The 23,342-nt window shown below is 39.3% G+C and overlaps 1 protein-coding gene across 1 annotated transcript in view; it reads left to right on the top strand.

Moving 5' to 3' along the window:
- Positions 1-4,539: 4,539 nt before the first annotated feature.
- Positions 4,540-23,342, top strand: part of med30 (mediator complex subunit 30) — a gene marked incomplete at its 3' end in the record, with an annotated part of 19,293 nt that continues 490 nt past the window's right edge. Inside the window, exons 1-4 of the mRNA XM_079878793.1 lie at positions 4,540-4,631; positions 4,946-5,160; positions 6,810-6,968; positions 16,758-16,865. Coding sequence (XP_079734919.1) covers positions 5,008-5,160; positions 6,810-6,968; positions 16,758-16,865 — 420 coding nt within the window. The 5' untranslated portion in view covers positions 4,540-4,631; positions 4,946-5,007. The remainder of the gene's footprint in view (positions 4,632-4,945; positions 5,161-6,809; positions 6,969-16,757; positions 16,866-23,342) is intronic.

Here is a 23,342-nt window from a genome sequence, read left to right as displayed (position 1 = left end):
AGGGACAAACTGGGATGGTTGGGTGGGGTGGGTGGGTTGGGGTGGGGGGATATCTTACATACTGATTAATATCTGTATAGCACAGCCAGCCATAATATGTTTGTATACATTTGGTCCAACATGTGCTGTAGAAAATGCTACATGGTTTAATAGAAATAAAAATTGTTAAATGAAGAATAGGCAAATAGTAGGGGAGCCCAAATGAGTGAAGTAAAAAAATAAAAAAATATGATCCAGATAGAACAGTAGTCATATATAGATATGAATGATAGCCTTTTCAATGATAGCCTAATTATTCATGTGTTACAATCATTTAAATTTATTACAGAAGTACTGGGATAAAAGTTTATAGTTTGGATATAAACACTGATGTCTATAGATTAAATCATCTTTTGATAGTAACTTGACGCTTCAAATAAAGATTGTTTTAATTACATTATTACACCAGTAGGTGGCGACAAGTGACTGTTAAAAAATTAATTTGTCATTGAATCATTCGTTCAAAAACACTCGATCCATCTAATAATGAAACAAGTGAAGTCTTTATGTGTGAGTCATTGATTCATTCCTTCTAACCATATTTAATATATATATGTATATATATATATATATATATATTAGGGCTGTCAAACGATTAATCGCGATTAAAATAAAAGTTTGTGTTTACATAATATATGTGTGTGTACTGTATAATTATTTAGTATTTATAAATACACACATATGCATATATATTTAAGAAAATGTGTTAATATAATATAAATTATATATAATATAAATATATATACACAGTATATACATGCAAATATTTCTTAAATATATACATGCATGTGTGTGTATTTATATATAGAAAATAATTATATACTGTACACACACATATATTGTGTAAAAACAAACTTTTATTTTGGATGCGATTAATCGCGATTAATCATTTGACAGCCCTAATATATATATACTTTTTTTTTTTTTTTTTTTTTAAATAGACAGCAGCAATCATCCTTCTGTCAGAACCTCTAGTAAATTGTATGTTATTTTGTTTAATTGACTATTCAGAATCGTGATCCCTATTTATAAAACACACACACACACACACACACACACACACACACACAAAAACATGATTCTCAATGTATCCAGAATCGTGCAGCACTAGTGTGAGTTTATGAACTTTATGATTATGTGTATGATCAGTGGAATTGTCTGCGATGGAAGATTTGCAGGTAAAATCTTGCCTGGGGCTGCAAATGAGTGAGACCAGCCCTGTTTAAAAGCAAACAGGAATGTACCATTAAAAAAGTAAACACATTAATTATTGTATTGCTTGTAAATATTTAAGCGCTTCCTTTTAATTTAATATACTTACCCAAACCATGTTGATTGTGTACTTTACTTCTTTCCATCCACAGTATGAAAAGTACGCAGTATGTAAATTCCTTGACAAAGCCAAAATAAACTACTAATGTTTAACAAGTCCCTTTTGCCACGTAAATTGAACCGTGTCCTGAAATATTGTCTACAACGGGGCCGCTTCTTCTGAGTCCTTAAGGTCACTGGAAACATCAGGGCCAAACAAATGTTTGCTCTGGTGTGGCAAGAAGAAACTACACGTATTTCCCAGTTTGATTCCATGACAAATAAGGAAAAGCAAAAGACAGTTAATGTAATTTTTCCCCCAAAAGAACATACAGTAAATTAACCACATAATCAAACCTAAACTTTACAATATTCACTCTCGTTTATTACAGAATAAAGGGGTGATCGGGGCACAAACATGGTTTAAAACCTTCCACACATGCTAGAGTTGCCATAGTTGTCATATCAACCATATCTAGTTGCCATATCAACACCATATAAAGAAAAGCTCAATTAAAGAATCTTTGGAAGATATCTCTGAACATTTATTTAACCATAGCAAAAGTACATTTCTTAAGTTAATTTTTCATCTGGGTTTTTTTTTTTTTTTTGTGTTTATTTAAAATTAAAGAACTCTGATAATATTTTAATTTTATATCTTGTTATGTAACAGTTGAGATCGTTCTTTAATGCTGATCTAACAGAAGACACTCGCCGGGTTTAAATGTTGTCACACTGCGTTACAATGAGCCTCTATTAGAACTATGATATTTTATTCTAGACTTTTATGAATTCTATTGAGAAACCATGAGAAAAAGGTTAATAAAGAGTGAACTATGCTGTTTTGTGGTGTTTTTTTGTCAAATAATTATTAAAAAATGCCATTATTTTATATGAAAAAGGTAATAATTGTATTTTATTGACAGTATTTTAGTTTGTAACATTGTAATCTGTCATATGGTCATATTGTGCTCCACCTATGGGGCATGTTGTCACATTTCACTTCCATTCTTTCGGGGTAAATCAAGAAAAACCTGTATTAATAAAACAAAACCACATAATTGTACAAGACGTGTGAAATTAATGTGGGAAATAATGAATAATCTGAAGCACAAGTGAATTTACACAAACTGAGAAAGTCAAAAAGTGTTAAAAAGATCTTTCCCATCATTTGTTTTTTGGTCAATCGTATCTTCTTCCATGCACAGCCTGCACTGTTTTCTTGAATGCTTTCATGATCTTGCTCCTCATTATCTGTCAGAACTGCTACACCAGTTTGAACCGGTTTGCTCACTGTTATTATTAATGTGGCCCCAACCTTTGGAACAACTTCTGGTGAAATACAGTCATTTTTCAGTCAGTCTTGTCACTAGAAGTAGGCTACTACAACCATTTGGAACATGAAAAACAGTTTTGGGAAATTACAGTAAGTTTTATTTCTAAAAAATAATAGTGTACTGTACATAAATGAAGGGAAGTATTGGCAAAATCTCACTTGTAGTGAGCAGTGTTGGGTAAATCACTCTAAAACAGTGACCAGCTAATTACATCGTCAATAGTGTAATACTCTCTCTTAAAAGTAATGGATTACTTATTACTAATTACTTTGTAAATCCCATACACTGTAAAAAAATTAAATGATCAATAAGTTATGACAACATATGTTTTTACTTTGCTTTAACTTAACATAAGTTAGGCATTTTTTTACTTTTAAGTTATACAAGATTCAACTTATTTTTAAGTCAGTTTAATGTGATTTAAGTTGAAATGACTTAAACTTCCAAGTTGAGTGTACTTAAAAATTTAAGGCAGCAACGTTTTTTTTACAGTGTATCACCAAACAGGAAGCTGCTATTTTAATTCTTTCAAATAAACAATATACAATTGCATTAATTATTTTTGAACTGACCAAAGTGTGCAGGTTACATTAAAAGCAGTTTTCATGTTAAATCCACTACTGTTTTGTGTAGAATTGTTCTATATTTAATGCAATTACATCAGAAAAAATAAGAGTAATCCCTTACTTTACTTTTTCAAGGGAAAAGTAATTAGATTACTTAGCAATTAATTGCACCCAACACTGCAAGTCAGTCTAATAGGATTGTTCTGCAACTGGGAATGTGAAAATAACATTTAGGTGAATTCCTGCTTTTCCCAGCTAAAACAGTTGAGTGCATATAAAGTAAGATATTGGCAAAAGCACATAGTAAATCAGTCATTTATGTGTAAAAATCAATCATTTGATAGGCTATTCATATGTTTTTGCACTGCGAGCGCCTCAGGTCCATTATCAGATATAACTTTTGATTTGAATTATGTATTTATAAATGCTTAAATTAACGTTAACTAAGATTAATGCATGCTTTAGAGGTAGGCTATTTTTCATTGTAGTTCATGTGAACCAATCCATCTTAATTCCATTGTTGGATGTTTTATTCAAAGGAAACGAGAATTGCTGTCGCTCTCTCTCTAGTTTTCATTCTCTTTTAAGTGAAAACTGAATCTCTTTGTACCTCCAGCTCCTAATCCTAATCCTTTTATAGTCCACTGGACGAGGACAGCAAATCAAGCCAAGCTAATAATCAGAATATATACAGAGAAAAGCCTTTTTGAAGCGGGAGTCCCACACACACACACACACACACACACACACACACACACACACACACACACACACCGAATAAGACGAGTAAACAGCAGACTGTTGAGTTTAAGTGCATATTCTCCACTGAGAGGAACAAGATCAAGACCTGCGTCTCTGAGAGCCACAAATTACTTTAAATTATATTGAATCATCTTCTTTGATATTGAAAGGAAATATGGGATTATTAGGCAGAGCAGGTCTACAAAACTCAAGTGAAATCAATGATCACAGAGTCTAAAAGGTCTTCCTGATTCTCTTTCAATTGATGAATGTCTGTCTTTGTGTTTGTCATGAATCAATGATTTGAGATCCAACTTGCTCTTTTAATCGCTAATATATAATGCACTGATGGAATTATACAGGCCTAAATGCAACCGTTTCTCTTGTTCATTTAATCCATATCTTATCGCAGGACTGTACAGAGCAGAGACAATCTTCAACATTTATGAATATGATCTCCGAAATAAATAATTTCATAATGTATAGCAAATTTGATTGAACACTAGATGGCGCCTCGCCTTCAGCTTTGCGTATGTAAGAGTACACGGTGACTTCTCGTGAAATCTCGCGATGGCTGACTGACAGACGAGATCACAGCACGGAAAAAAATGACGTCTTGTCAACAACACTAACAAAGGTATTTAAACGCTCCAAATGTTGCATATCTTCAGACGAATGACATTTTCTGTGTTTACATCACATATATGTTATGTCAGCTCCGTTAGACATTCAAGCTTTGATGATAGTAGCTCAATGTAAAGCTGAAGAATGTTTCCATCCAAATAATATGTGTATTATTATTATTATTATTATTAATATATATATATGGGATTTAGTTAGCTTTCGTAGTTTATTGTTTTATATCTACACTTGTGGTTTTATTACACAATGCTTAAAAGTGTGATACATGGTGTATGGTGCAATTTTCAACTTAATATTCTCTCATAACAGACATGCCACTAAGTCTCACTGAATAGCCATCCATCCATCAGTGCCTGCATCCCTCTGTCGCCATGGCAACCCCTCCTCTGGCCCCGTTCCCCGGGCAACAGGCTCAGGCGGCTCGGGATGTGAACACAGCATCACTATGTCGGATCGGACAGGAGACGGTGCAGGACATCGTCTTACGAACCATGGAGATCTTCCAGCTGCTGAGAAACATGCAGGTGAGTTCGTCCATCCACAGATGAAGACTGATCTAGGGCTGCGCGATTTAGCACAATTTCCATGTAAATCGCACTTAAATTGAGTTGGCTAATCGCGATTTTGAAATCGCAAAGGCTGTGAATATTTGTTATGCATTGATGTTCGGCTCTGTAAGCGCTGCTCACTCTGAAAGCACTGAGTTTGAGTCACTTATAACGTGCAACACATCTTTCCAAACATGAGAAGCATTTATGAACCTCTTGTCCAACAAAAGACAACATTTAATAACATGCTTTTACTCCAAACTCTCTTCATAACGACAGTTGAGCTCCTCCTTCTGTGAGATGATGAGCTTCTTACACAGAATAAGGCAGTCGTGTGTTTATCAGTGTTTGTAATAACGCCGTTTAAAAGAACGGCGTTAGGTAACGACGTTATTTTTTCAGTAACGGGGTAATCTAACTAATTACTTTTCCCGTCGTTACAACGCCGTTAACATTACTGGACGTTAAATGCGGTGTGTTACTATGCATTGATTGAATAAACTGTTTAATCCGAACGCACCCCTGGCTCGCACAGCTAGTGATGAGGTGGGTTAATAACGAGGTAAGCGATTATGATTGGCTAAGGCAGAGTCATGTGTTTCATAGTAGCCAATCAGAGCCAGTGTTTTTACACACATGCCAGCACACGCGCCACACACACACACACACACCAGTTAAACAGTTTCGATTCGATCGGTGCATACATTTACACGGAGAATACACGGTCTAAAAATAAATACAACTCGCGTGCAAATTAATTAATGTAATGCGGAACTACTGTTAGATACGCGCGCGAGAGAGAGAGAGAGAGAGAGAGAGAGAGAGAGAGAGAGAGAGAGAGAGAGCGAGAGAGAGAGAGAGAGAGAGAGAGAGAGAGAGAGAGAGAGAGAGAGCGAGAGCGAGAGAGAGAGAGAGAGAAGCGCAGGCGCAGGCGCGATTGAAAAGTCGCAAAGTGATTACATTTGTGTGCGTGTGTGTGTGTGTGTGTGTGTGTGTGTGTGTGTGTGTGTGTGTGTGTGTGTGTGTGTGAGGCGCGGACGCGATCGAACAGTGGAAACATTCCGTAATTTTGTTTATACAGGACATTCAAACTGCAAAGTGTTTCCAAATTCTTTGACATATAGCAACTTTTTTTTACAGTAACGCAAATAGTTACTTTCCCTGGTAACGAGTTACTTTTATTATAGAGTAATTCAGTTACTAACTCAGTTACTTTTTGGAACAAGTAGTAACTATAACTAATGACTTTTTTTAAGTAACGTTCCCAACACTGGTGTTTATTAGTCATGTTTAATCAATCAAAGCGTTTCAATCTTCTGTTTATTCAGATACAGCCATACCGATAGGGATTTCCTGGAATGATGTGTGTTATTGTTCTTCTGTGTTTGTGAGACGCCCTCTGGTGTTCAGAGGGATATGTGGTGTGTGTGTGTGTGTGTGTGTGTGTGAGACGCCCTCTGGTGTTCAGATGGGGCATTTACTACCGATCAGCCGCTGCACTGACAAACTGCGCTTAAATAATCGTAGCCTTTGCCAAATCGCGCGCGGTTTCGTTGCGATTAATCGTGTAGCCGTAGACTGATCGCGTTCTCCACATGTCTGACTCCCTCTGTCTCCTCGCTCAGCTGCCCAACGGAGTCAGCTATCATCCCAACACTCATCAGGACCGGTTGGGGAAACTGCAGGAGCACCTGCGGATGCTCTCCGTGCTTTTCCGCAAACTCCGTCTCGTCTATGATAAATGCAATGAGAACTGCGCTGGTCTGGAGCCCATTCCTCCTGAGGTGAGATTATACTCTCTCTAGACTCTCCAGTTTTCATTACATTGAGTCATTCTGTTGATCTTTGTTATATTTAAAGGTGCAGTGTGTACATTTTTAGCGGGATCTAGTGGTGAGGTTGTGAATTGCACCCAACAGAAGTTACGTTGGCCGACAGGAAGTGATGTCGTCGTCTGAGACAGCAGAGAGTAGCCAGTTCAGCAATGAGGTTTCTTTACAAAGATAAATTAAGAAATTAAGTTTACTTAATTACTCAGTAAAACGATGTTATTGCGAATATTATTGTTACTTGTTCATCATTATGTCAGTGTTTTATTCGCTTCTTATCATGAAGAACAACACAGTGACATTTGTCCGCTCAGGGCCACCGTAGAAACATGTCGATGTAAGTTGACCCGCGGTGTGTGAAGAGAGAAATGCCTCATTCTTAGGTAATAAAAACATAACGGTTCATCATGTAAGGTCTTTATACACCACTGAAAACATAGTTATGTATATGATATTGCATTTCTGTCAACAGATCCTCCTAAATATTACACACTGCACCTTTAATGCTATTTTAAAGGTGCACTAAGCATGTTTGTTTATGTGGCAAATACAGCAGTGGTCTTGGACTTTAAACTGATATTCAGGAACTCAAATGAACATCAAATGCAATTAAAAATGTCCAGTTGGCTGGTAACGTTTATTTTTGAGTGGTTTCGGGTCTGAGATTGAGATTGGCTCTGGTGTCCCTCAGGGTTCGATTCTAGGCCCCTTACTTTTTAGCATTTATATATTTGCTCTTTAGATCGCTCAGGCTTAATTATCTTGGAACTGATCTTTGTTATATCTAATGCCATTTTAAATGAACATTAAAGGGTTAGTCCACCCAAAAATCTCATAATTTACTCACCCTCAAGCCATCCTCGGTCTATATGACTTTCTACTTTCATTCAAACACAATCGGAGTTATATTAAAATAAATCCTGGCTCTTCCCAGCTTTATAATGGGAGTGAATGGTACAAAGAAGCACATCCATCTATCATAACAGTAATCCATACGGCTTCAGGGGTTAATAAAGGCCTTCTGAAAAGCGAGAGAAAAATATCCATATTTATAACTTTATAAACTATAATCACTGGCTTCTGGTAATGGCCGTGCGCGAGTCGAGTGACCTCTGACCCGACGCATGACGTATTGACGAACAGGGAAGCACAGAGGGTACAACAAAACAAAACACCGGTCATGAATTTGAAGTCTAAAATGAGAATTTTTAAAGAGAAATGTGTACTCCTATATCCTACGTCATGTGTCGTGTCAGAGGTCACTCTTCTGCTGGATCTAGACTCGTGTACGGCTGTTACCGGAATCCAGTGATTATAGTTTATAAAGCCATTAGGCCACGACTGCCCTGAAAATGTTGAGAATCACTGGCCTGTATAGAATAAAACTGCTTTTTATAGGCCACTGACATGATTGAAGTGTCTCCTGTGTGAGTGTGCATCATTTTAAATACATTTTTCAGACGTAAAAATTATATTATGAGGGGTTGATAAAGTGGCGTTAGAGTGAATATTTAGGAGTGGGTTCAGTTGATCTTGTACTCCAGGTAATTCTTTCCATTCATAACATTATTTGTGCCTGTAAACGTTTTAATTTGTGCACCTTTTGAGCACTAGCTTTCAATTTCAATTTGAGGAAACATCCTTGAATCACAATGCAAACTTGATTGAGTCCAGCTGAGATTCCCCCTGACTCAGTTAGCTCATTGACGTCAGGTCTGGCTTTACAAGAGCATGTTTTTCTGATCTTCTCGAGTGCTGGTTTCATGACTTCTATTACAGAAACATCTGGAATATAAAATAACATTTAAATCAGGAAGAAAAGATGTATAGTAGTGGCCAATAGTAATGTCTGGCCTAGGAAAATGTGCATTTCAAACCCTTTATTCAAATATTATTAAAAAAAAATTTGTAAGCATATTGCATAGTAGTGCTTGGAGTCGATTGTTTTATTTGTGATAATAACGCAATGAAACATGCAAAGAAATTATGAACACATGCAAAAACAAGAGAGAACCAACAAAATGTTAATAACTGATTATGTTGTAGTCAATCTATGCTTTTTCCTGTGAGTTATGCACTTTTTTTGCATGGTAAAATAAAACCTGTAGCTGAACTTTGCCTTTTTGCTAGACAATTAATACTTTAACCAAGTTTAGTCTTTTGTTCTTACCTCATATTTAAAATATTTAAAAAATCTAAAATATTTTGCTCATATTTTGATGGTTTAATTGAACTTAAAGGAGAAGTTCACTTTTAAAATGAAAATTCTGTCATCATATACTCACCCTCATGTTGTTTCAAAGCTGTATGAATTTCTTTCTTCTGCTGAACAGAAAGGAAGATATTTAGAGGAATATCAGTAACCAGACAGTTTTTGGGTCCCAATGACTACCATAGTATATTTTTTTCCTACTATGGTAGTCATTGGGACCCAAAAACTGTCTGGTTACTGACATTTTTCTAAATATCTTCCTTTCTGTTCAGCAGAAGAAAGAAATTCATACAGCTTTGAAACAACATGAGGGTGAGTATATGATGACAGAATTTTCATTTTAAAAGTGAACTTCTCCTTTAAAGAGTCATTAAAAACAAATATCCCCTCTGGCCGTCACTTTTTGCCACTAATGTATATATATATATATATATATATTTATATATATATATATATATATATATAACTAAAACCATTAAAAACATTTCTCTTAATTAAAATAAGATAAAATATAAATATTAGTAGAAAACTAATAATAGCTAAACAAAAATTTGAAATGTTGTCTTGGAAATAAGCTGAAGTTGAAGCACAAAAATGATCAACTAGAAATAAATAATAACTAAAACTTAAATAAAAATAGATTACCCCTAAATAGCAATATAAAAAAAGCAAGAAATTACTAAAAATGAAACTAAAATTAACATGAAAATATTAAAATAAAAGCCAATTCAAAATACTAAAAAACTAAAATAACATTTTATGAATCACAGGTAAATTATATGAAACATAAAGTGTCTCTGTGATTTAGACATGAGGATGGAGATGTGGTAAATGTAAATTTGGCGCTCAGGAATTACAACTCAAATGCGTCTGAGAGCAAATAAAGATCGAATGCACAGCTGGTCCGTTTCATGCAGTCTCTTCTCTTTTATCGAGAGAGCACTGGAATAGAGTCATTAGATCTGCAGGAGCTTTAACTGGAGGGCATGAAACTCAGGTTCTTCCATCTCATTACCAGAAGAGCTCGTGCTCACAGGATATTTATTTTGGCCCGGTCTCGTGTATTTGGTTCAGGTGTTATCTTTAGCTCCTGTTGCGCTTTCTCTCCAAACAGGAAGTGAGTTAATGGAGTCAGAGGCATTACCTCATCATCACTTCGCTAATTAGCCGAGGCGCTCGCTAATGAACAGCTGGCCAAGTCCCTCATGTCAGCATTTTCCAGCCCAGGCAATCACCGGCTCCCAGCGGTGGAATTTCCTGCACACCGAAAAAGAAACAGCCAAGTCATTTCATTTACCACCTCACTTTTTCCAGTCGCCTCAGAGTAATCAACCCGAGTGAGCCTCGGTGAATCACTAGCTGGCAGAACACATCCATCTTTCAGTGTCTGGGCCTTGAGTAATGTGTTGACTGCGTTATATTAACTATAGCTGGCTCTTTCTTTCTTACGCTTGCTGTCGACAGGTGGAAAATCAGAGTGTGTTCGGTTCGGCTCTCTTGGTTCTTTTGGTCCAGATCGAAAAAAAGAAAATGATACATTTAAGTCCCGCTGTGGTCAATCATTTTATCCCTTAAAACTCACCAAAATGACATATTTAAACGTTTTTTTTTCCCCTCATGCCTTAAAATACAGTAGCTTGAATGTAACTTGCCTCATTTAGTATGCGCGGTTCTATGAATATGCAAATGAGCCCCGCCTCCACTCACTCACTCAGCTCAGAGATCCACTGGTTGACGATCACACGTTGATCTGATTGGTTACAAGGTAGTTTGTGACGTCAGAAACACCAGCGATTTCAAAGCGTGTCTTTGGTTCACTGCAGTTTTAAGGAGGAAACACTCAGCAATGGTGTCGACTTATGAATTTACACATGGTTTGTCTTAAAGCACATTAAAAACACCACATAGACACATAAACAACATTAAAAGCTGGATTTTCACCACAGGGGGACTTTAAGAGTGCGTTCACACTTGGCATTATTGGTGCGATTAATGCAGTTGCTCTGTTAGTGTGGTTACATTTACTTTTACATTTAATCATTTAGCAGACGCTTTTATCCAAATGAGGAGAGCAATAGAAGCAATTAAACTAACAACAGGACAACAATATGCAAGTGCTGTGACCCTTCCCAGTTTAGTCTAACGCAGTTTGGGCCCTATCTTGCACCCAGCGCAATTGACTTTGTACACCGACGCATGTATCATTCCTATTTTGCACCCGACGCACAGCGGACTTTTCCCTCCACAGACGCACGTCGGTAAATTAGGGAATGAACTTGCGCTCCCGGGGGCGGTTCAGCGAGAAGAGGAGGCGTGTTCCGGCGCAAACGTTCCCTGGTGCTATTTTGCAGTTTCAGAAAACAATTCCGCCACTGACCAGGAGAAACCTCGTCTAAAGTCAGTGGAGCGTTGCACATGATATTCATATGCTATTTTAAGGGCGCATGCTTGGCCATAATCAATGTAGCGTGTGCACAACGCACATACACTTTGCTTATCTCATCTACACAGACGCAGCAGTTTTCATTTTTAGAAAACCATACATTATTACAAGGAAAAATATTCCACACGAGGGAAATCATTGTTGTGACCATGAAGATGTGAAAAATAGGCATCAATCTAGCTTACACATTTACCCAAATTATCATACGCCTGTTTAACCGAAGCTAATTTGTGTGTGTTTCTTCATCCCCAATGTCACTTCTCTGTGTTTTACACAGTTTTACAGGGTTGAGATCTGGTGACTGTGGGGGCCATTTTAGTACAGTGAACTCATTGTCATGTTCAAGAAACCAATTTGAAATGATTCGAGCTTTGTGACATGGTGCATTATCCTGCTGGAAGTAGCCATCAGAGGATGGGTACATGGTGGTCATAAAGGGATGGACATGGTCAGAAACAATGCTCAGGTAGGCCGTGGCATTTAAACGATGCCCAATTGGCACTAAGGGGCCTAAAGTGTGCCAAGAAAACATCCCCCACACCATTACACCACCACCACCAGCCTGCACAGTGGTAACAAGGCATGATGGATCCATGTTCTCATTCTGTTTACGCCAAATTCTGACTCTACCATCTGAATGTCTCAACAGAAATCGAGACTCATCAGACCAGGCAACATTTTTCCAGTCTTCAACTGTCCAATTTTGGTGAGCTCGTGCAAATTGTAGCCTCTTTTTCCTATTTGTAGTGGAGATGAGTGGTACCCGGTGGGTTCTTCTGCTGTTGTAGCCCATCCGCCTCAAGGTTGTGCGTGTTGTGGCTTCACAAATGCTTTGCTGCATACCTCGGTTGTAACGAGTGGTTATTTCAGTCAAAGTTGCTCTTCTATCAGCTTGAATCAGTCGGCCCATTCTCCTCTGACCTCTAGCATCAACAAGGCATTTTCGCCCACAGGACTGCCGCATACTGGATGTTTTTCCCTTTTCACACCATTCTTTGTAAACCCTAGAAATGGTTGTGCGTGAAAATCCCAGTAACTGAGCAGATTGTGAAATACTCAGACCGGCCCGTCTGGCACCAACAACCATGCCACGCTCAAAATTGCTTAAATCACCTTTCTTTCCCATTCTGACATTCAGTTTGGAGTTCAGGAGATTGTCTTGACCAGGACCACACCCCTAAATGCATTGAAGCAACTGCCATGTGATTGGTTGATTAGATAATTGCATTAATGAGAAATTGAACAGGTGTTCCTAATAATCCTTTAGGTGAGTGTATATTTTGTGACGGAACTTACCGAACATCCAAAACAATGCTGTGTTCTGGAATAAATGCGCTGGTTGTGTGTGCGTAACCTACATATGATGGTGTTTTAACCAGCTGAGATTCATTAAGAGCTTATATAATGTGTAAAGGAGTCAAAACAGCGTTCCTCTAACACACACAAGTGCAGATCTGCTGTGAGGAGACGTGGTTCTGATGCCTGAACGGAAATGTAAAATAGGAAACATTGTGACTATGATGAGAAAAACCAGAGCTAATACCCTCATTCACTATTCCCTACATTACTCCACTAATATAGTCCAGTTGAGGGAGTGAATGAAGATGAGAGAGTGAATTCGGACACGGAGTGCCGCTTTTGCATAGTTTGCTCTTGCCGTTTAATAATCATTTGAAACTTAGCAAACTGGCAGCTCCAGTAGTAATGAAAAGATGTATCTTGAACTCTATTCATCTTGAAAACTAGCATATATAAACCTTAATTAAAGGAATTTATACGCTATAGCCAAATTGGACCAGCAGTTTGGAAAACGGATGGATGGATGATTCATCCTCAAAGTGCATTATGGGTATTCTGAGGATACATCAGTTGTACACGTGTTATTGTGGTGCATTATGGGAGTTAATGAGTGCACTTGATAACATCTACTGTGGTTTCGGACGCCACTACAAATGGCTGTCGACTCAAGTGCCCTATTTAAGGGTATAGGGGTGATTTGGGACACAGATATTCTTGAGCATTCTGTCATTTTTAGGGTCACATCTTGTGACATCATGTCCTGTTTTTGGTTCGTTTAGATGTGTTTGGTCTGTGTTGTGTTCGTGTTTCAGTCGAAGTGCACGAACAGAGCAATCACACTAGAGTTCGTTTTAATCCAACCAAACCTGCCAAGTGTGAACTTAGATTGTTTTTGCTCTTGTTCTCTTCAGAAACTCTTCAGACCTAAAGAGCGCAAAGCTAATTAAATCAGTCCTTGAGCTTCGGCCTCTCTCTCTCTTCTCTCTCTCTCTCTCTCTCTCTTTACAGAACTCTCTCTCTCTCTCGCTTACACTCTCTCTCTCTCTCTCCCTCTCTCTTTCTCCCTCCCTCCCTCCTTCTCAATTCAATTCAACTCTCTCTCTCTCTCCCTCCCTCTCTCTCTCTCTCGCTTACTCTCTCTCTCTCTTTACAGAACTCTCTCTCTCTCTCTCCCCCCCCTCTCTCTCTCTCTTTACAGAACTCTCTCTCTCTCTCTCTCTCTCTCTCTCCCTCTCTCTCTCTCCCTCCCTCTCTCTCTCTCTCTCTCTCCCTCTCCCTCTCCCTCTCCCTCTCCCTCTCCCTCTCCCTCCCTCTCCCTCTCCCTCTCCCTCTCCCTCTCCCTCTCCCTCTCTCTCTCTCTCTCTCTCTCTCTCTCCCCCCCCCTCTCTCTCTCTGCTTGGCCAGTCCCTCGCCCGTGGTTTTCTGCATTCCCTCCCTAGCTTGATAAACCTGCCAGGGGCTTTTCTCTCTCCCTCCCTTGCATTTCATATGATCAGATTTTTCCTCCTCGGCATGTGACGGCCTGAAGCCTGTAAGGTCTGTTCTGTAAAGCCGCAGAGCCACGAAATATGAGTGATTCAGTGATTCAGAAAACAGGACTTGATTTTTCTGTTCCCCGCTGAAATTATAGATCGTTTAAGCCGTTACCTGTGCGTTGCCGTCTGTGTGTCGAAGTTTGACCTTTCAGATAGAAGTGGGCAGATTGACATTACCATTTAAAAGTTAGTTTTTTTAAACTAGAATTTATATGTGCATTAAATTGAGTATATTTGAGAATATTTGTATTAATAATTGCAATAAATGCAACCTTGAGACTTATTTTAAAAACATAAACCCAACCCCAAACTTTTGAATGGTTCAATATTCAATGTATATGAATATATAAGATGAAATGTATATTTTAGGTCACCTTTTTGCATTCAATAGTTCTGTTTAAATGGTATTGTGGCAAATTATTTTAAAAAGTAGCCTAGTAGCCTTATAATATGAGATGCATGCATAATAATAATAATAAAAAAGCAAAATGCTGTTTAAAATGTTTTAATATATATATATATATATAACATGCCACATTGCAGAACATGCATAAAAACTTCATAAATGCATTTCTTGTCAACTAGTCATGTGCCATTTACCTCCAGCTTATTGTTCATTGTAATAATATGCTGTCTCACAACTCATTAATAGTCAGAGACACAAATAACATGAAAAATCTTGGAAGATTTTTTTCCGCCTCAGTCTTTTCTCATTGAAAATATTTCTTGAGGAAGTAATTCAACGTTCTTGGATGTTCGTAGAATGAAAGAATATTTACAACTGACAATGAAAACACAGATGCATGATGACCAATGCAGGTTTAATGCATATCAAGTGCAAAATTATGCTTTTTTGCCATTGAGATGCATGCATAATTAAAAAAAAAAGAAGCAAAATGCTGTTAAAAAATGTTTTAAAAAATATATAACATGCCAATAACAACTGACAATTAAAACACAGATGCATGATGACCAATGCAGGTTTAATGCAATATCAACCGCAAAAATGCTTTTTCGGCATTAAATAATGAAGCCTTATAATTACGAGATGCATGCATAATTTAAAAAAAAAAGCAAAATGCTGTTTAAAAATGTTTTAAAAAACATATAACATGCCACATCGCAGGCCATGCCAACTTCCTAAGTGTATTTCTTGTCAACTAGTCCTGTGCCATCTGCCTCCAGCTTATTTTACATGCCGGTAAATTGACTTCTGCAAACCGTAGTAAATCCATTTGCCTGATTTGTTTAAAGTGAGGGTGTTTTCTTCTCCTCATGCAGAACACCAGCAGGTGTCACTGTGATGTTAAACCGGGGACACGCGAGTCTGTTCGGCAAGGTCACAGGATGATGGAACATGACAAAAAGAACGAGACACTTTAGTGATGCAGGAAAGCATAAGAGAGCAGAACCATCTGAACCGAGGGCAACAACGAGTCGAACAACCCTGTCCGTGCGGTCGAGGGACTATTTGTGAAGTTAAATCATTCAAACCTTTTCATTTGAAAGCCAAAAGGGCAGTGCCTGATGAGGGATTTATTTGGGCAAAAGAGCAGAGGCTGTTGCGCTTAAAGACAACATAAGTGTTGATTTCTCCTGCGATGAAAGCCTTTTGAATTATGCAACAATCCATTACTGTGGCGTCGCCAGGTTGTTGAACCTTAATCTCATCTCTTATTAAGCTCTCGTGTTGTTTAGACAGTGGGTCACCACAGGAAATGTTTACACGAAATTATATTCAAACTGTGGTTTTTGTCCTTCATATTATTCTTCATGTAGCTTTGGGTAACAGCCCAGCTTTCAAAATCAGAAACAAAATTCATGTTTCAGTCCACAAATACCATCATATCTTTTTCATTCATTTTTAATACAAGATGTTTCTTCAGGAAGGCATCAGATTGCGAGTTGAGTCTCGTGTGTAGTGAGACTTCGGTGAGATTCGAAAGGTGCCTCATTCTTCTTCAGTTGAGCATGAAACATAAAATAAAATAATTGTTAAACCTCTCCAGACTTTTGGGGTCTGTCTTTTAGCTGGTTTGCCCCTGCTGGTAGATTCCTGTAACTACACCATCCCGACCCAAAAAGCATCTTTCACCTTTCATGCAATTTAAAAATATCTGTGTATTTTATGACAACATTTACTATATGTTTTTACCATTGACTGATTCTTTTTTTTGTAGAACGATTAGAGCATGAAATGGGTTTGCTTGTTTTATATTGTCTGCGGCTGATATGTGGTTGTCTTTCTGTTTTAGCAACTTATCCCCTATGTAGAGGATGACAGCTCTAAACTGGACGACCGAATGGCCAATCAAACGCGTGCATCCAGCGAGGAGAGGAGAGAAGTACTGGAAGTTAATAAGGTTAGAAAAGCTCATTTTTGACAGATGCTTTCATCCAAGTCGATGTTTGGATTTATATATGCAAATGCTTAGGAGGCTATGATTGGATCATTATTGCAGTCATTTTTATGTTTGTATCATATAATATGTTTGGTTTACACTTTATTTGGTAACACTTTATTTTACAGTGTCCTTGTTACATATGTTACATGTACTTACCATAGTAATAACAGTAAATTATGCATAATTACATGCAACTAACCCTCAACCAAACCCTAACCCTATAGTAAGTACATGTAGTTGCTTAATATTACTCAGTACTTAAATATATAATTACACTGCAACAATGACACCTTAAAATAAAGTGTAACCCTTTATTATATAATTACACTGTAACAATGACACCTTAAAATAAAGTGTAACCCTTTATTTTAAGGAGTCATTGTTACAGTGTAATTATATATTTAAGTACTGAGTAATATTAAGCATCTACATGTACTTACTATAGGGTTAGGGTAGGATTAGGATTTGGTTGAGGGTTAGTTGTATGTAATTATGCATAATTTACTGTTATTACTAAGGTAAGTACATGTGACATGCGTAACAAGGACACTGTAAAATAAAGTGTTACCCATATTTGTAACAGTTCTTCTAACACTAATCGATGGAGTGTGTAACTTTTCATTTCTTAAACAACCATGTTGGAAGACACATCATTCCAGGATGACAATGTCAAGATTTATCAGGCTCAAAATGGTTGGGAGAAACATGAAAAATAATTTTTACACATGAATCTGCACCTTAAATTCATTAAAGGTTTTTAGGATGTGCTGGAGAAGACTTTACAGAGTTCTGGACTCTTGCATTGTCAATACAAGATCTTGACCAAAATTTGATACACCTTTTGATGGAAATAACATCCCAACTTTATTTCCATCAAGAGGTGATCTCCTGAAGAGATCTCCTTCAGAATCCATGTTTACAGTGTCCTTTGACATGGCATGCAATGATATATCTGCAAAATAATGAAGCCATAGTGTTTGAAAACCGACCTGATGACTCTCTGCCAAGCATTTTATGATTTTTTTTTGCAGTAAAAGGGAAATGATCTGGTCCTAACAGGGCAGTGTTTTTTTCTGCACTCCTCTCTGCCATTGAGTCGGCCTTATTAAAAACTGCAGCGTGCTCATGAAAGGCAGTCGGCACGGAAATGCTCATGCGACGAGGGCCCTGGAGGTTTTCGCCGGCCAAATAGCCAGCTGCAAATAACACGCTGGATGAGGAAACCATGTTGGGGGAATAAAGGTTGACAAACTCAGGGGAGGTCAAGGTTGCGTCAGAATGTGGAGCGCAGATGTGTTTCAGCTCTCCAGCATCTGCCTGTGCAGCATTCACATGTTCTTAGTTCTCTGATGGTCACAGGACATAAAAGTAAACAGATAAAATATTCAGCTTTTTTTAGGAAGTGTTTTATTTTTATTATTTTTTATTTATTTTAATATATTCTCTTAACCCAAGCAGACAGAGAGTTTATTGGCGTGGCTACTCAGTTTGGGTGTGGCTACTGTAGCAGGCGGACAGTTTGGGGCGTGGTTACTGAGTTTGGGGCATGGCTTCTGTAGCAGACAGAGAGTTTGGGGCGTGGCTTCTGTAGTAGGTGGAGAGTTTGGGGCGTGGTTACTGAGTTTGGGGCGTGGCTACTGTAGCAGACGGAGAGTTTGGGGCGTGGTTACTGAATTTGGGGCGTGGCTACTGTAGCAGGCAGAGAGTTTGGGGCATGGCTTCTGTAGTAGGCGGAGAGTTTGGGGCGTGGTTACTGAGTTTGGGGCGTGGCTACTGTAGCAGACGGAGAGTTTGGGGCGTGGTTACTGAATTTGGGGCGTGGCTACTGTAGCAGACAGAGAGTTTGGGGCGTGGTTACTGAGTTTGGGGCGTGGCTACTGTAGCAGATGGAGAGTTTGGGGTGTGGTTACTGAGTTTGGGGCGTGGCTTCTGTAGCAGACGGAGAGTTTGGGGCGTGGTTACGGAGTTTGGGGCATGGTTACTGTAGCAGACAGAGTTTGGGGAGTGGCTTCTGTAGCAGGCGGAGAGTTTGGGGCGTGGTTACTGAGTTTGGGGCGTGGCTTCTGTAGCAGGCGGAGAGTTTGGGGCGTGGTTACTGAGTTTGGGGCGTGGCTACTGTAGCAGGCGGCGAGTTTGGGGCGTGGCTACTGTAGCAGGCGGAGAGTTTGGGGTGTGGTTACTGAGTTTGGGGCGTGGCTTCTGTAGCAGGCGGAGAGTTTGGGGCGTGGCTACTGTAGCAGACGGAGAGTTTGGGGCGTGGCTACTGTAGCAGGCGGAGAGTTTGGGGTGTGGTTACTGAGTTTGGGGCGTGGCTACTGTAGGAGGTGGAGAGTTTGGGGTGTTATATTAATGATTATATTAATTGCATTATATAATTATTTTTATTATATATATTAAATATTTAATAATACATATTTTTTAATTATACAAAGTCTTAAATAATCATCAGTTTGGGAATGCCTGGACCAATGGATAAATTGATGGATTATTTTTATGCATGTGCACAGGATTTATATAAACATGAGGTATAAAGGATGATGTAAGGACGGATAGACAGATGAATGCAGAGAAAGAACGGTACAGTAATGAATGGACTGATGGATGAACAGGCAGATAGACATCAGCTTGAACGAACAAACGGCCGCATGCATGAAAGTAATGAGACCATGTGTGGATGATTGAAAATTAGCACTCAGGTCAGTTTGTTGAAACATAATGGAGACCGGCTGTCTGACTCATCCCATTGTAGGCTAGGTTGCGCATTTTAATAGAGTCATGCCATTGTCTTGCTGATTGAGTGCCGTCGTTTGCTTTGCCAATGGAGCTCAGGCTTGATTTAGTGAATCCTTCATCACTGTTGGAGCTCCAACAAGTTGGTGAAGTTGTGGAGAGATGTATAGCGCGAGTATGGTAATGTCCCGCTGCTTTATGGGACGTTCCGTCACTGAATGATCGCCCTGCTCTCGTTATCTGTCGATTGGGGTAATTGCTGTTTGTCAGAGTCCAGGCTGAATAATGGTCTTGCAATCTCTAGCGGCCTTCATCACCGCGACCGATCTGTCTTCGCACATCTTGTATGTGTTCTGGAGAGTTTTATTGTACCTTTCATTAGCAGCATAACAATATTGGCTTTGTTTTCCTTCGTTTTTCAAATCTGCCTGGTGTAAAGGACTGTTCACAGCAAGAACTATTAGGATATTAGCATCCACATCAAAACACGGCAATATTCTGTTTGTTATAAGCACATAATGCAGTTACGTCGTCTGCCAGTTTAAGTGCTCAAGCTCTTTAAACTCTGATGTTTTTATCATTCATCAGCTGGAACAAAAAAATGGCCCTGAAAGTAATTAAAACATGTTGTTCCTCTTAGTTGTTATCGTTATGGTTGTGGTGAGGATATTTTCTATTAGAATTAGACTATTTTCATAGAATTAGAGTGATTATTAAAGAGGTCCTTTTTACACAGTCTTGATGTAGTTTTCAGGCTCTGCTAGAACAGGTTTTCCTGCTTGAATGTTGATTATTCTCCTCATATTCTCCATTGTTGCGGCTCCTCTTTTCCCAGTCTGTCAGTAACGCTCTGTTTACTTCCTGTCTCTATGAAGCCCCTCCTTCTGAAAAGCACACTGTGCTCTGATTGGTTGGCTGGAGCAGTGTGTTGTGATTGGTTGAGTGCTTTGAGCGTGTTTGGGAAATGTCCCGCTACTCAACATAACCACCAGCTTCAACCATAGACTGTAAAAAAATATGGACGTAGTGTCTGTGACAGTTTCTTGGTTTCTTAAGAGCATTTTTGAAGCCCAAAGTGGGCGGAGCCGGCCGTCGCCATCTTGGTAACACGTCACCGCGCGTCATTCCCGGATAACAGAAAATCGGCAAAGGGGCGGATTACGCTAACAGACAGCAGACAAATGGCTAGTAGTGACAGCAGCGGCAATCCACCTGTCACTCAAGTGGCCCCGCCCTTAATTATGCAAAACTTTAAGGTTTAATATAATTTAAATGGATGAGTTTAAAAACAAATTTAGGAAAATTTCACCCCCCTCACAGATGTCATGAAGTGCAAAATTAGTTATATAGACCAAAACCACTTTTTGTACCAGGCTGTAAACATTTTTTTTTTCTTCCTAAAGTTGGGCATTTTAACATGTGGATCTATGGGATTGACTCTAGTGGCCAGTCGATGAACTGCAGTTTAATTCACTTCTGTGTTAGATTCAAGAGAGAGACTGGAAGATTGCCGCTTGGTTTTAACACACTACTAACTAACTCAACCAGGCCCCGCCCCTTTATTCTGCGAATGAATTATTTAAATGAGGAATATTGTGATGTGTTCGTTCCCGGAAGAAACTCGAGACTACAATGGAGGCGTTTCAGGGAGTTCAGAAACACTGACACCGTGTCCTAACTACACGTGACGCGATAAAATTCCAGCGACAGGCAGTGTGTCTGTCCACACTAGACGTGACGCGACTGTGAGACGCCACAACGTCAGTCAAAAATCACAGCCAATCAGAACGGCGTGTGGGCGGAGTCTCGCGGCGAGTGCACAGCACTAGAGAGTAAACTTGACGGCACTCGCAAAAAAATGTATAAGTAGCTACATAATCAAATTCACAAATATTACACCATTATTAAAATACATAGGCTACTGAGTTACTGAAACAACCTTTGTCAAAGAATACACTTGTTTGTTCACAGTTTTAACGTTCTTGTTTCCATTTGTTTAATTTCAAGATCTGAGGTGAATTATCCATTGTTGCTTTTACAGCCTCAAAGCTGGAGCACTAAATGATATTCAGAGTCACATGACACGCTTTTAACATTAAATAAAGCACATAAACAGCACCTGAGATCATCATCGCCACACTTTGTGTTTGTTGTTCCAGCGCGACGTCGCAGAAAAATAGAAACTGTTTCTAAATTAGAAATGTCGCGTGTCGGCGTCGCGGCTGGTTAGGACAAACACTCTGATCAACATGGAAAAGAAGCTTTTTATCGCGTGTCGCGTGTAGTTAGGACACGGTTTGACACTGATATAGAGAAGAACTGGAGCTTTTTCCTGCTCAACCATCAACATTACACACATTAAATAAAGAAAATTTAACATGTAAATCAAAACAGGTCCTTTCTAGTTGCAGTAAACAGCCCTTAATTGAATGCGCATTTTAGTCACACCGAAATTCCAGTGCAATTTAGAGTGGAAACAAAGGCGCAAGAGAAGTAAACAAACGCTGGCCTGAAATATGCATCGTTTGACTCTAGAGCATAATTTACCGCAAGCCTGTCATCTCTCCCCTCTTCTTGACTCTATAATGCTCTGCTGTGAGATTCCCGGGCCCCTGAGGGCCCTCAGATGTGTGAGGCCATCCAGAGGTCCGCTGTAGTTGAGGTGCTGTCAGCTCATCCGGGCCGGAGCTTTGATTGAACACTTCTCTCACTGTTAATATATTCCTGTCACAGCCCATTAAGAAGGCCTTGGAGAGACGGCTGCTCTCATTTATTCTCCACCACTCTCTTTTCTCCCTCTCCTTGCACTCTTTCTTCCTCGCTCGCCCCCCTTTTCGATGTTTTTTTTTAATACCCTGTTAATTACCCCGTCTGTCCTCTTTATTCAAATGAGAAAGTGAGAAATGTGAGGAGAATGTTTGTATTTTCGAATAGGCCTCTCAGAAGGCAGATACCGTGAGCGTAATCAACAGTGGTACAGCGTTTACTGTTATCTCTGAGCCGGAGCCGAGTGTGTGTGTGTGTGTGTGTGTGTGTGTGTGTGTGTGTGTGTGTGTGTGTGTGGAGCCGTGCTCTGATAAACGAACACGCTGCAACCGTAATGAGGCGGGTTCAGAGGAGACAGTCCTCCCTGTATGCACACACACACACACACACACACACACACACACACACACACACACACACACACTCTCTCTCTCTCTCTCTCTCTCTCTCTCTCTCTCTCTCTCTCTCTCTCTCTCTCTCTCACACTCAATCACTCACTCAGTCACTCACACACACACTCAGTCACTCAGTCACTCACTCACTCACACACACACACACACACACACACACACACACACACACACACACACACACACACACACACACACACACACACACACACACACACACACTCAATCACTCACTCAGTCACTCACTCACTCACTCACTGTCACTCACTCACTCACTCACTCACTCACTGTCACTCACTCACTCACTCACTCACTCACTCACTCAGTCACTCAGTCACTCACTCACTCACTCACTCACTCACTCACTGTTACTCACTCACTCACTCACTCACTCACTCACTCAGTCACTCACACACTCACTCACACACTCACTCACTCACTCACTCACTCACTCAGTCACTCACTCACTCACTCACTCACTCACTCACTCACTCACTCACTCACACACTCACTCACTCACTCACTGTTA

Source organism: Squalius cephalus (assembly GCF_949319135.1).
Source record: "Squalius cephalus genome assembly, chromosome: 8".
In the NCBI taxonomy this organism is placed as follows: domain Eukaryota; kingdom Metazoa; phylum Chordata; class Actinopteri; order Cypriniformes; family Leuciscidae; genus Squalius; species Squalius cephalus.
Note: the sequence above shows the minus strand (reverse complement) of the source record. Positions and strands in the feature narration are given on the sequence as shown.